We start from the raw sequence: 12,786 nt of genomic DNA, 5'->3' as shown, positions 1-12,786 counted from the left end.
AGAGCCTCATCGTAGATGTACATCTTACTATGTGGCTAAAAACGTACCTCTAGAGTGAATGCCCCAAATATATCTGAACATTTATCTGATATACAGGGTGTTTCTGAAAGGTCCATCAATAATGAAAGGGCGTGTTTATTGGGCCATTTTGAGTCGAAAATGTTCAATGGCATTTTTCCGTCCGGGCCACTGTTTTCAAGTTATGATTGGAGTAATTTACGGATGACCCCTTAAATTTAATTAAGAAATTTTAAGACAGCGCTAATTTAATGAAGGGGTCATCCCTAAAATATTCAAATCATAACTCGAAAACCGTGGCTCGGACGGCAAAATGTCATAGAACATTTTCGACTCAAAATGGCCCAGTAAATACGCCCTTTCATTATTGATGGACTTTTCACAAACACCCTGTATACGGATATGCTATTAACGTTGCAAAATAATCGTATTGCATCGGAAGCGATGTACTGTTCAAATCCTCTTCTACGTAGCGTGAAAAATCAGTCTCTCCCTTAAAAAAACGATTAATGCTTAGATTTAAGCCATGTTCACGCATACGTGGGAAACCGGTTCGAAGCAATTCAGAACGCTTCCAAAGTTAAGTACTAACAAAACTGATACTCTATAAGCTAATTACAAAAGCGGTTTTTTGAAGTTGCTTCATGATCCAGCTTAAATAGGATTGGAATCTAGTTTCTAGTTTTCAGAGGTACTCCACCTGGGATGAAATATTTTTAAAGGTATTTCCAATAAGCAACGAATGCATCAGCAGACAGAACTAACAGAAACGTCTTAAAGGGAGGGAAAAAGGAACATCAAGTGATTTGTTATATCGATTCTTCGACTAATTATAAGGGAACTATACAGGAAATACCTCCGAATGATTTTTAACAAATTAGTTTGAAAATTCATGGATCATTTTCAAAAAGTACCTCCGACCAATCGCGTAACTCCCTGCCATTTTTGTAAACAAAATTCTTCTGCCACGCTCAATGTCTCGCCCCAGCGCTTTTCTTTACGAACCTTGGTCTCGCCCTACGATTGTCACGTCACGCGCAATTTTTTTCAAATCTCACGATTAATTTCTTTCGACATGGAGCATGCAACCACTAGAATTTTGTTGATAAAAAGGCAGGGCGTTACGCGAGTGTTCGTTGGTACCTATTTAAGATTATCCATGAAATTTTAAACTAATTGTAATTTTAAAATCATTAGGAGTTATTTCTTGGATGTTTTACTATGCAGATTGGTCATTTAATTAGTAGAAGAATGGATAAAAATCACTTAATTTTTCTATTTCACCCACCCGTTAAGGTGTAAACTGAGGCTGTTGAAATCGCTTGGAACTGCAATTTGAAACTAGTTGGAAAAACGATTTGTCAACCGACTCCCGTGCAAGTGTAAACATAGTTTCAGATTTATTTGTAGTCAAACTTTTCTTACATCATAAAAGAGATGATTTTTGAATTCTTCAAACCTGCAAAGAAACCCTGAATAAACTAATCAATATTTCAATATAAGTATGCGTGGGAATATAAAAATATCATTTTAGGTTAAGGGGGTGGGGAATTTTTTGAGGTAACGGTATCATGAAATTGACAACTTGGAAAAACTTTGGTTGATAAGCGCTATGAGATACATTTAATCGAGAAATTTCACTATGGAAACAACCACATCTGGAAGCACGGCAGTGCTCCCCGCCAAGTCAAGCACTGATATCCTTTTCTCGAAGCAATTCACGGCACTTTTTAGTCCACTGTATCTTCATGATGGGTATAAGCGAGGGGGTAGCCACTACGTGAAGTAGGTGTACATTTGGTTTTGTAATATTTAAAGTATTAAAAAATATCGAAAAGTAATGTGAAGGATATTCGAAATATTGAAATATTGCAAAATATGGTGTATTAAGTGTAATACATGTAATACGAAGAGTATACTGAGAATATGAAGAGTAAGATGTAAACATTTGAAGTATTTCGCGAATCGTTACGAATATTTAGAATCTTAGTGTAATATTTTATAAAATCGAGGTCTCGCAGAATTTTATGTTTCCATCCCCCTTTTCCACCTACACTTTAAACGCCACATATACTGGTAAAGGGATGCTTTAAAGAGAGAGGTTAAGCAAGATACCGAGCATATAGCTTTACAGAGTAGGAGAGTGGTAAGGCAAGGTTTTCGATTGGCTTAAGCTTTTATCTGACGTTTAGTTGGGGAGTTTCACCCCTTTTCCACCTACACTCTAAACGCCACATATACTGGTAATGGGATGTTTTAAAGAGAGAGGTTAAGCAAGATACTTGATTCCTAATTTTATGTTCGGGCGCACATGATCATTAATTCCTGTGGTATTTAACATCACTATAAGCTCGCTTGACGTAATAAAGATATGAATACGAAATCATATCTCTATTACATAAAGTGAGCTTGAGCTTACAGACGTATTTTCGCCCTTTAGTGTTAATCCTGATTAATACTGTGGCATACCATTTTTTAATGACTGGAACTCCGCACACCTAAAAGCTTTATTTAAACTGCAATGAAACACTCGATATTTACAAATAATGAAATCATGGTTAGCTAAGATTTCTTTTTTTTTTGTTTTTTATTAATTTTCCTCCCCCCCGAACTATTTCCTATAGGCTTAATCTAAAACCGTTTTTTAAAATATATTCCAAACCCTCCCCTTTGAATATTCTACCTTAACCGCACCCTATTTAAGGCACTAAACTGATTTCACAAAATTTTATAACTTCACAAGTGCAAAGAGGGCAAATAGGTTTAATGGTATTGTCATTTTCAAGACCTTATCTAATAGTAGAAATAATTATACTATATTTACAACTTTGGCAACACCAAGCGTGATAGCAAGGAAATGCAATTCTTCTTATATTACATTGATGGCATACCCTGCACAAAAAATCATTTATTTCCCCTGTTTGCATTGTATCAGTTATTTGCGGTCCTTCCATAGTTTGACTTGGTAATTCTGATTCGTCATTAGGAATATCTATTATCTCCCCTTCTTGAACTGCCATTTAAATTTCCCTCTTCTTGACCATTAACGCCCGCCAACGTTTTGACTTTCATCAACCTGCTCTTCACCTACTACTCCCCTTCCTTCCACGGGTACAACTTGTACTTCACCTCCCTGAACTCTCGCTGCCCCTTGACCTAACTGCGTTTCAACTACTAACCCACCTCTATGTCCTTGATCTTTACCCCCAAGACCCCCAAGCTTACGTTTCCTAAACTGAATTAAGGTTTCCTTAACATCGTCGTACGAGACAATAGCTTTTGGGTAATTCGGATTCTCATTGAAAAACATTCAATGACCCTTCTCTTTAAACGCGACAGAAGCTTTAAGTTTTCAACAGCCGCAATATCCGGGCCGTGATTGTGTTTTTTACTTAAGACGACGAAAACATTTTTATTTTTGTTAAAATTTCTGTTATTCCATCAACGCTTAAATAGTAGAAAATTTAAGCAATTATCTACTATTTACACCTTTATATAGGCAATTTAAATAGCGCATTTAAAATAAACAGCGTAAACTCTCTTATGTCTCTGTTTATTCGCCCCTATTATTTGTGAGGATGAAACAAATCCCCCTGCCGATTGAAATGGTTTCGTTTCTTTGGCAAATTTTCTAAATCTCAAGCTCGATTAGTCTGTTTTGGGTGACAGTGTCGAAACCTAAAAAGTGTGCCCCTTTAACTAAGCTTTATGGAACTTTTTTGAAGCTTATAAAAAGCACATCCAGACATTAAAATTCTAAAGGTCAATCAGAGGGAAAAAGCTTAAAACGGAAGAGAACTTGAATTTTCAGCCGAGCAAAATATTTCTGAGTGGGGCGGCATATCACTCAAGAAATTAATCAAATTAAATTTGTAAATTAAAACAAATCATAGTGCGGAGGGGGGATTAAAGAAATGTGACGTGGTTTTTAGGTGAGGGGTCTGAGAAAAGCGTGACGAAGCGTGATCTGGGGGGACGGGGGGGTCAGAAAATGCTTTTTATCGCATGACGTAGCTTATGGACGGTCCCTTTCAACAGTTCTTCTACTGACAAGTTCAGAAAGTGTGCAAAGCAATGAACTCTATTTTGTGAAGTAAACCGAATTCCCAATTCTTCACTCATTTTCTCAAGCTCTTCGCTCAACGTATTATTATTAGAGGCGTTGTCCATGATAATGGCAAGCACCTACGAAGACATCGGGTTTAAAGGGAGTAAACGGACACAGAAAGTATATTCCAATTGTCCAAGTCAACGTTACATTTATTCTGAGAGAGCGATTGCTCTCTTAGATAAGACTTCATACTGCTCTTAATGTATAAGGAGGGTTTTTTGTTTGGATGTAGTTTTTTTTGTATTGTATTAATTGTTTTGAAAAAAATCCACTGAACTAAAATTCGGACCCTTAATATGTGGTTAAAATTTCAAAGAGATCCCTCCATTAGTTTTTTTTATAGAAAATAATGTTGCTAAGGGTGGTTTTCATTTCCATAAAAAAATTAAGACATTTTGGCAAAAAAAAGGAAATTTTCCCATAGGAATAACATGGGAAATGTTTGCTGTGATGGCCAAATTGACTCGAGCATTTTTTGAAGACTATTTATTCGATAGGTCTGAAAATGGTTTTAAATGAAAGGTTGAACATTTTTCTGGTGCCTTTCGAAGTTTTATTGAAAACAATTAATATTAAGTATTACTTTTTGTACTTTTAAGCACATGCTTAAACTTACGACCTTTTATTCTGTTGGACTTACGTGTTTTAGTCCTGGCTAAAATAATTGAGAAACGTACTGTTGGACTTACGCTGTTTTACCTCTAATAGAAAGACTGAGCGAAGATTTTTGTTTACACAACGAGTGTGGCTGTGTCGAGCTTAAGGCGAATTTTTAACTTTTCACATAAAAGAAGGGGTTAATTCGTCCTCATTTTATTTTAATTTCGTAAGTTAAACCTTATTATAATTTTATACAAAAGAATTTAAATTTAGGATTTAGCCGATAATTTTTAAATTCACTGATTTCACTAAGCCTTGGTCAAAATTTAAATACAGCTGATTGTATGTAGAGAGTCGACTAGAGACCAATTGGCCGTGTTGCGTTCGTTTTAAGGTGTTTCACCTGGTGCCATCGGCCAACGATAGCCGCTAATTAGGTAATTTGTTTTAAATAAATCAATATTTGTTGTTTAAACTATGCACAAGGGTTCGTTCCCTGCTTTCTCGACTGGTGCCACCAGCGGCCAGCCAAGTGCCAACGGTTACCGCTACGAAGATACGTTTTTTACTGGTAAAATAAATGATGGATTCAATCACACTATCACTAAATCCTGTCACCAAATCAACCAATATTTTTAATTCAGGTCCTTCCAATCATTTGTATTAGGTAACAATTGTATTATTAATTATTTTGCGCCAATTCTAACGTTGCCTAAGAAAACAGTAAACAATGGCCAGATTGCCAACGATAAACGCTACAAAGATTATATCTGGTGCAACCGGCAAACGATAACCCCTGCTTAGATCATTTTGAATGTTTCATTAGTGGTAAAATAATTGATAGATTAAATCACACGATCACTAAACCCTGTCAACAAACCAACCAATGTTTTTTATTCCGGCTCTTCCAATAATTTTTATTAGGTAACATTTAAATTTTTATTATTTATTAGTGCCATCGACCAACAATAACCGCTAATTAGAATAATTTTTTTTTAAATTAGACAAATTTTTGTTGTTTAAGATTAATGCAAACTCTACACATAGGTTTGTTACCTGGTTTCTAAACTGGTGCCAAGGGTAAAAACAAACCATAAGTAACATATAACACTAGAAAAGTGTCCATCGATTTCCTACTCTGACTTTGGTATTGCAAATTAGTTTAATGTTTAATCTCCTCGAAAAAGGGGTGCGGAAGCTGTGTATTATTCTCGAAAAGTTAGACAAGCCTCAAGGACTCCGTCATGCTAAATTTTATTTCATTTCTTCAGTATTTATAATTCAATTACCATTTTCAATTAGTTAAAAATGACAATTACCCAACTAACTATTTAACACTGCTGTGAAAAAAAGCCATATTTTGTATTGTGGCTCTTCCAATCATTTTGATTAGGTAATATTTAAATTTTTTATTAATAATTTAGTGCTTATTTTAAGGATACATAGGAAAAAATGAAACCATGGCCAGTTTATGTATATAATGTTCATTTTAGTGCATATTCTAACATAACCTAAAAAAACCATAAACAATGGCCAGTTTTACCCAAGATTATCTGTTCCCATATTGGTCATGAAAATATAAGTAAAACAATCTTACTAATAAAATTATTAATATATTGAATCATAGGGTCGCTAAACCCGGTCAGGCAGTCACCCACAAACCAATATTTAATGTCCAAGCTGTTCCAGTCATTGTAATTAGGTAAAAAAAAACTAAAAATAAATTTTTTTTATCAATTATATGGGTGTCTGTAACTCAGTTTAGAAGATGTTAAGTTCTTAACACTGTTGAATTATTGATTTACAAAATTACATTTCACTAGATTCATCATAAGCACGAAATTATAAATTAAATGGATCACTGTGTAGCTTTCTACGTCATCAAATAGATCTACTGGGCAACCGTGAATTTCGTACCAATATCAGTGCATTTGCTATGGATGTTTAATACATCTGCCTAACCAATATTCCAGGAAATAGTAACACTACTCCCTAAAACACCTTCCAAAATAGGCCTAACTCGTTGTACTGATAAATCAAGGCCTGGCAACCCCGCTCTTGGACTACAGGACCATCTAGTGGCGTATGTTTAAACTAAACAATGGCAGATATTGCTTTAAAATTAGGAAACTATAAGTTTAAAACCTTTTACAAAAAACAAGATAATTTAGGACATTTTAATTATACTGAGCTTAGCAGGCCAGTTAGCTATTCCCTTTAGACTATGGGAGCATCTAGTAGCGTTTGTTTAAACTAAACCACAACATGTATTTGCTTTAAAATTCGACGAATTTTCATTAAGTTATGAAGAAATTGATTAACGCAAGTTGATAAAAAAATTATTTTATTTAAATTATTAGTATTTGTTTACAGCAATCAATGATGCATTCATATTAGTATAAATTGTTCATTTGTGTTAATAGGAAATAAAGCAAAGCGCGGGCCAATGGATCCCCTACAAGTTGACTTTCCTCCTTGGCGAAGGCTAGTGGGCGGGGTTTATAAGTGCACTTATAAATCCCGACCACAAATGTCCCTGCCTTCGACCGTAGTGGCAGGTCGCCCGTCTTCATTTCCAATCCATCTTACTTCATGTGCAAATGATTTAATGGGTTAGCGAAATGACTGGGAAACGTTTTTCTTAAGTACAAGGGATAACATTTATATTAAAACGGTTTAATAATAACGGAACATTAATTTATTAAAATAGATCAAAAAGAATGGAATAAGGTTGGAGAACTTAGTTTCCATTTTTTGAAGGATAACAAGATGTCTAGGAAACCATTTCCTATGTCCAAGGGGTAATGAAATGACTAGTAAACCTTTTCTTCAGTTAAAGGGGTAAAATTTACTAAAATGGATTAATTAGAACGGAACATTATAATTTATTAAAATGGATCAAAATAATGGAATAATGATAGAAAGTTATTTTCTTCAATAAATTACAAAATGGCTGGGAAACCGTGTCTTTAGTTCAAGGGATAAAGAAATGGCTGGGAAACGTTTCCTTAAGTTCAAGGGATAAAATTTATTAAAATGAATTAATTAGAACGGACCTTTCCTTTATGAAATAGATCAATAATGATGAAAAAAAATTATTTGGTTCAAGAGATAACCATTTTTAAGTCAAGGAATAACGTAATTGCTGGTCAATAGTTTCTTAAGTTTAAGGTATTATGAAATGGCTGGGAAACCATTTCTCGGGTTCAAATGATAAACAAATGACTGGGAAACCATTTCTTATGTTAAAAGAAATAAAAATTTTCTAAAATGGATTAATAGGAATCAGAAGAATGGAATATTAGTTCATTCAAATGAATTAAAAAGAATGCAATAATTATGGATGAAATTTATTTGGTTAAATGGATAAATATTATGACAAAAAATGTTTTTGGAAAATTAATATGGTGATGATGCTACAAAAAATATAACAAAAATATATTAATTATCTTCAATGAAAATTTTTAATTGAAACTCAAGAAAAGAATTGAAACTGTAAAAATATTTAAAAATCCACCTTATTCCCATTCGATGGAAGTTAGGCTTAGCTCAGGATTCATGGGGGTGAGTAACGGGAAGAAATTTGTCTGTCGTCTGCTACAGTACATATTTTTGGCTGTTGTAGCAGACGACAGACGAATTTCTTCCCGTTACTCACCCCCATGAATCCTGAGCTAATCCTAACTTCCGGCAAAAGGGAATAAGGTGGATTATGGCTTTCGAGAAATTAATAAAAACCCGAAATTAACTTCTTTTCCTGTGCCCCAATTTAATAAAAGTGTTAACTTTTTTAAATGTGGCTTAATACTTACAAAATATTTACAATGGGGTTTCCATGTTTGTACCCTCTTGTGGTGGGGGGGTTGGGTTGGTGGTGGTGGTGGTAGTCGGGTTGGTGGTGGTGGTAGTTGAATTGGTGGTGGTGGTGGTGGTAGTCGGGTTGGTGGTGGTGGTAGTTGAATTGGTGGTGGTGGTGGTAGTCGGGTTGGTGGTGGTGGTAGTTGGGTTAGTGCTGGTGGAGTTGGTGCCCATTTCGTCTACTATGTAACCGTATGTAAGTCAACTATATATGCTTGAGCCTTTTACACCTTTGGCTGGTTTGCGTGCGATGTGCTTTTTTTTATAATTCATTTTGGTCTCACATGCATAGATTCTGTGTCCTACAATTTCAGTCTAATATCCCCTTTTCTCTAGATACTTTTATACCATAGAATACCTTTCTACCTCATTTCCAATATTACAACAAAATTACGCTATGAAAGCCATGGCGATAAAAGGCTCTAACTAAGATTGCTTGCATTAGGGCCACCTAGTGATAGCAGGGAACATCACTGTCTTTTTTAAATTCAATAGGGAGCTTTCAGATGGGATAGTAGTAGGTACGTCACACCCACCCAAGTCTTCTGGGAGCCATATTGGGTGGTCTCGGCTTCATTCCTGCTTTAAACCCACCAATATGGCAGGGTAAATTATGTCCCGAGACTCAGCTCCAACTGAAAGCTCTCTATAACATTTTATTAAATTTAAAACTCTTTTCCCTAAATGAGAACTTTAACGTAGTGCATAGAAGTTTTTAGGTAGCCCCAGGAAAAGCAATCGAAAATACTTAGTACCTCGGTTTTGCGGGCAGTCCCGCATTATGTGCCCCGCCTCCTTACACCTGTAACAGGTTCGCACCCATTGCCACCGTCCGCGACCGCCGCCTCGTCCGCGACCGCCGCCTCTCCCACGACCGCCGCCTCGTCCGCCACCGCGTCCTCGATTTTTGCCGCCGCCGCCGTAAAAGTACGCATTCACGACCTTAATGTTTTTGCCTTCCATTACTAAGCCCAAACCGACAAACAAGAAATTTCATTGAATAGTTTACAATCAATTACTTTCTATCTAGTTTAAGGTTTGACATTAAATTTAAACATTATAACTTTAAATTTTATGACTTAGCTTCAAAATCCGTTAATTATTAATATTAACTATTAAAAATAGTGTTCAAAACATACTTACGAGGTTCAAGTTAGTCTGGCTGGATTAAAAATGATAAACTCTAGGATTTCCCGCCAAAAACTTCCCCGCGCGAGCAGCAGTAACATGGAGCAATTAAAACATTGGAGTTAAAACCATGATTTCACAGCAACGTTCTACGTATAATTGCTCCATGCTACTGTTCTAGACTCGGGAGTCGGGAGGGCACTAAATTGAAATCGCTTTGCTGCTATTTGGGCGGGAATTGTTTCAATTTCCTCATCGTTCTGTTCTCTTACAATTCTGAAGACTTGTAAATGAATATCAATTGCCACGAATCTTAATTATTAAGGTTTTATATGATCTATAAACAATTTTTTTTATGTTCCTACTGTTACATTAACTTTTGTTTTCGTTTCAGATTGTGAAATTGTCTTTTTCACTCTTAGCCTTAAAAGGCTTCACTATCCCTTGTAATTAATTTATTTTCATTCATTTTTATTGTATTTTTTTACGATTTGCAATTCTGTCAGAGGTATTTATTTTCATTCATTTTAATTGTATTTTTTTTTTACGATTTGCAATTCTGTCAGAGGTTTTTTTTTGACACTGGGTTCTTTCTGTGCGCCCAATAGGTTCTCTGTGTTCCTATTATTTAGCCAATTCTTTGTGTTTGGCAATTGGGTTCTCTGTGCTCTCATTAATTGGGTTCTCTGTGTTCTCATTAATTGGGTTCTCTGTGTTCTCATTAATTGGATATCTTTGTGTATCCAAATTGCAAGTTCCAGTGTGGAATTAAGGTATCTTTGTGACCTATTGCAATCTGTGTCAAATATAGTACTACTTGTACTGTTTGAAAATTTACAAAAATTGAAAAGAATTTGCTATTTTGCGTCCATTAAGAAATTTTGAAATGGTTTCTCAGGAGAGACTTAGGAAAAAAAAATGGCGTGAATTAAACCAAAAGAAAAGAGCTGAAGCTAAGTTAAAGTTACTTGTTCAAAGGAAAGCTTCGCAAAAAAAGCAAGCTAAACGAGATATTAACAAGAAGTACTATTTGAAAAACAAAGATAATTTTCTTAGAAAAAGTAAATCAACGCTATGTACACAAAAAGGTGGTAAAAGGGCTATGGCACCAGGTGGCGCCACTAATGGTGGTTTTTGCTCCAAAAAAACAAAACCCAAACCTAAAACAACTAAACAAGATAAATTTGGTTTTGCGAAAAAGCTCCTCAATGCGGGGATTTTCAAAACGAAAAACAAAAGAATTATAGCCGAAAGCTATAAAAGGTTTCTAGTCAAACGTCTCACTGAAAGATTGGCGGCGTCAAAGTCTTTTGACACCGAGACCAAAAATAGACGCACGAAGTCCATCTCTCACAAGCTAAAATGCCAAGTGCTAGCTGGTAGAATATTGCATTTGAAAAGGCAATTATATTCGGCTTACCACGCCCAACTAACGGGGATTGTTAGTGAATTTAAGGATTTTGTCGAGAAAATCAAACATATTGGGTCCATTGATCCTGACAATTTGGCAGAAGTTGTGGGTGGGAAAAGGCTTCACAGTAGCATGAAAGAGGCCTATTTCCATGAAACTTCCTATTATCTGATTGGAAATAATGGTAAAATATTGAAAAATGACGATGAGTCACATTACGGCAAAATTTTTCAATTGGATTCTAATGGTCGTGTACGAAAAGTTCTGAGAGACCGTGTTACGAGTTCAACAAAAGAATTGTTTGTTGACGAAATGGGAAATTTCGTTGACATAAAAAACAATAACGAGACTAGTAACGTAGAACGAGTTTTACAAGTTAATGAGTCGGGAATTGTTACGAATCTTTTCAAAATTGTTGAAACTGAAGAGAAGAATCCGAAAGCAAATTTAGTGATCAATTAAGGGGGGTTTATTGAAACCCAAAACAAATCTGTATATTGGGAATGCAGTGATATTTGTAATGTTCGAACTCGAGCCATTGCAAAAGTACTAGCTTTCATAAAAACAGTTGCCAATGCTAATGAAAAATCTTTGACTAATATTTTTGAGTCTGATTCGGACCTTTGTGAATTAAGAAAAGAATTTTGCAAAAAATCAAAAGTGTTTATACCACCAGATGGGGACGAAGTAGTGGTGAGAATAGTTCCGTTCCTAGGGCACACCTCTTACTGCGCTGATAGCGAAGAGTGCCAAAGTCATTTGCGTTCTTTCGCTGAATTGGCTCCACATTATTCGGGAATAAGAAGTATTCTGAATAAGATCTATCAAGTCAAAGCGTTGCTCAACGCGTTAACTAAAGTTTCAACTGAAATTGAAAGTGGTGATTACGATTCTCTGACGACTGTCATGGCGGAGTCCAGAAAAATCCTAGCCACACGTGGGAAAAATTTAAATAACGAACAAAATAATGCTCCCACAGGAAGCATTAACGCTCCTCGGCCCACTCTCGATGAAAGTGAAATCTTGAGTCTTTACGAGAATCAATTCGCTCGGGCAATGCTAAACACCAACGAGTATCACAACACGCCTTGCGACTGTTGTTTTAGATTACTGAAAAAAACTGATTTAAGAGCTGTAGAAAAACTAGTAAACAGTGCTGTTTTCAATAACGAGGCCTATCTGATTTTAAGAGCTGGCTGGATAATGAATAATTCGGACGCTAGAGAAGCTGACATGCTTCTATGTCGTTACTGCGCTACGGATTTGGGAAAGGGTAAAGTTCCCATTAGATGTTTTCTGAACAACTTGGCGGTTGACAATCCTCCGCCAGATGTCACCAATTTAAACATGTTTGAGAAAGTTTTAATTCAGCTTGTGAAGCCCTTCCACACTGTGGTGCGGTTAGGCACTAAAACCAATTCCAACATGCAGTTTGGCACGGTTAAAGCTTTGAAGGGAAGAGTAATTTATCTTCCAATACCCGTGGAGAAAAATTTGAAGATGATTCCCAAGACATTGCCTAAAAATCACGAACTCCATATCTTGGTGAACGGTGTTCCCACTGCGGACAAAAAAGTTTGGCAGCAGGTTGTTTGCCTCGAAAAAGTGTTGAAAGCTTTCAGTGTGCTGAAAAAGATAAACCCTTTTTACAAAGACATTG

At 35.8% G+C, this 12,786-nt stretch overlaps 1 protein-coding gene and 1 long non-coding RNA gene across 4 annotated transcripts; one reads left to right on the top strand and one right to left on the bottom strand.

Annotated features, from left to right (window-relative positions):
* Positions 1 to 4,808: 4,808 nt before the first annotated feature.
* Positions 4,809 to 8,168, top strand: LOC149677701 (uncharacterized). 3 transcript variants are annotated; one of them, XR_016366375.1, is made up of 6 exons: positions 4,809 to 4,955; positions 5,066 to 5,653; positions 5,734 to 6,122; positions 6,357 to 6,431; positions 6,553 to 7,374; positions 7,440 to 8,168. It is a non-coding gene; the product is annotated as an uncharacterized LOC149677701 (long non-coding RNA). The 3 variants fall into 3 exon arrangements; XR_016366373.1 differs by lacking the exon at positions 7,440 to 8,168 and having other exon boundaries at positions 5,066 to 5,300; positions 5,374 to 5,653; positions 6,553 to 6,927; XR_016366374.1 differs by lacking the exons at positions 5,734 to 6,122; positions 7,440 to 8,168 and having other exon boundaries at positions 6,553 to 6,927.
* On the bottom strand, positions 8,116 to 9,550 carry LOC149677700 (uncharacterized). The gene is made up of 2 exons (XM_089837306.1): positions 9,343 to 9,550; positions 8,116 to 8,766 (listed from the first exon to the last, which is right to left on the bottom strand). The coding sequence occupies exons 1-2, from the start codon at positions 9,548 to 9,550 to the stop codon at positions 8,549 to 8,551; spliced, it is 426 nt and encodes a 141-aa protein (XP_089693432.1). The 3' UTR covers positions 8,116 to 8,548.
* Positions 9,551 to 12,786: the final 3,236 nt, after the last annotated feature.

This window comes from Phalangium opilio, unplaced genomic scaffold (assembly GCF_054372755.1).
Source record: "Phalangium opilio isolate 3A_F unplaced genomic scaffold, DU_Popi_V2 ptg000043l_1, whole genome shotgun sequence".
Classification (NCBI taxonomy): domain Eukaryota; kingdom Metazoa; phylum Arthropoda; class Arachnida; order Opiliones; family Phalangiidae; genus Phalangium; species Phalangium opilio.
The sequence above is the reverse complement of the archived record's forward strand: the minus strand, read 5'-3'. Positions and strand labels throughout refer to the sequence as shown.

Excerpts from the sequence above, each read along its gene's own strand:
- LOC149677700 (XM_089837306.1), bottom strand. The coding sequence starts at position 9,550 with ATGGAAGGCAAAAACATTAAGGTCGTGAATGCGTACTTTTACGGCGGC. Across the intron at positions 8,767-9,342 it reads GGACTGCCCGCAAAACCGAG|ACGAAATGGGCACCAACTCC; the intron begins GTACTAAGTATT and ends GTTACATAGTAG.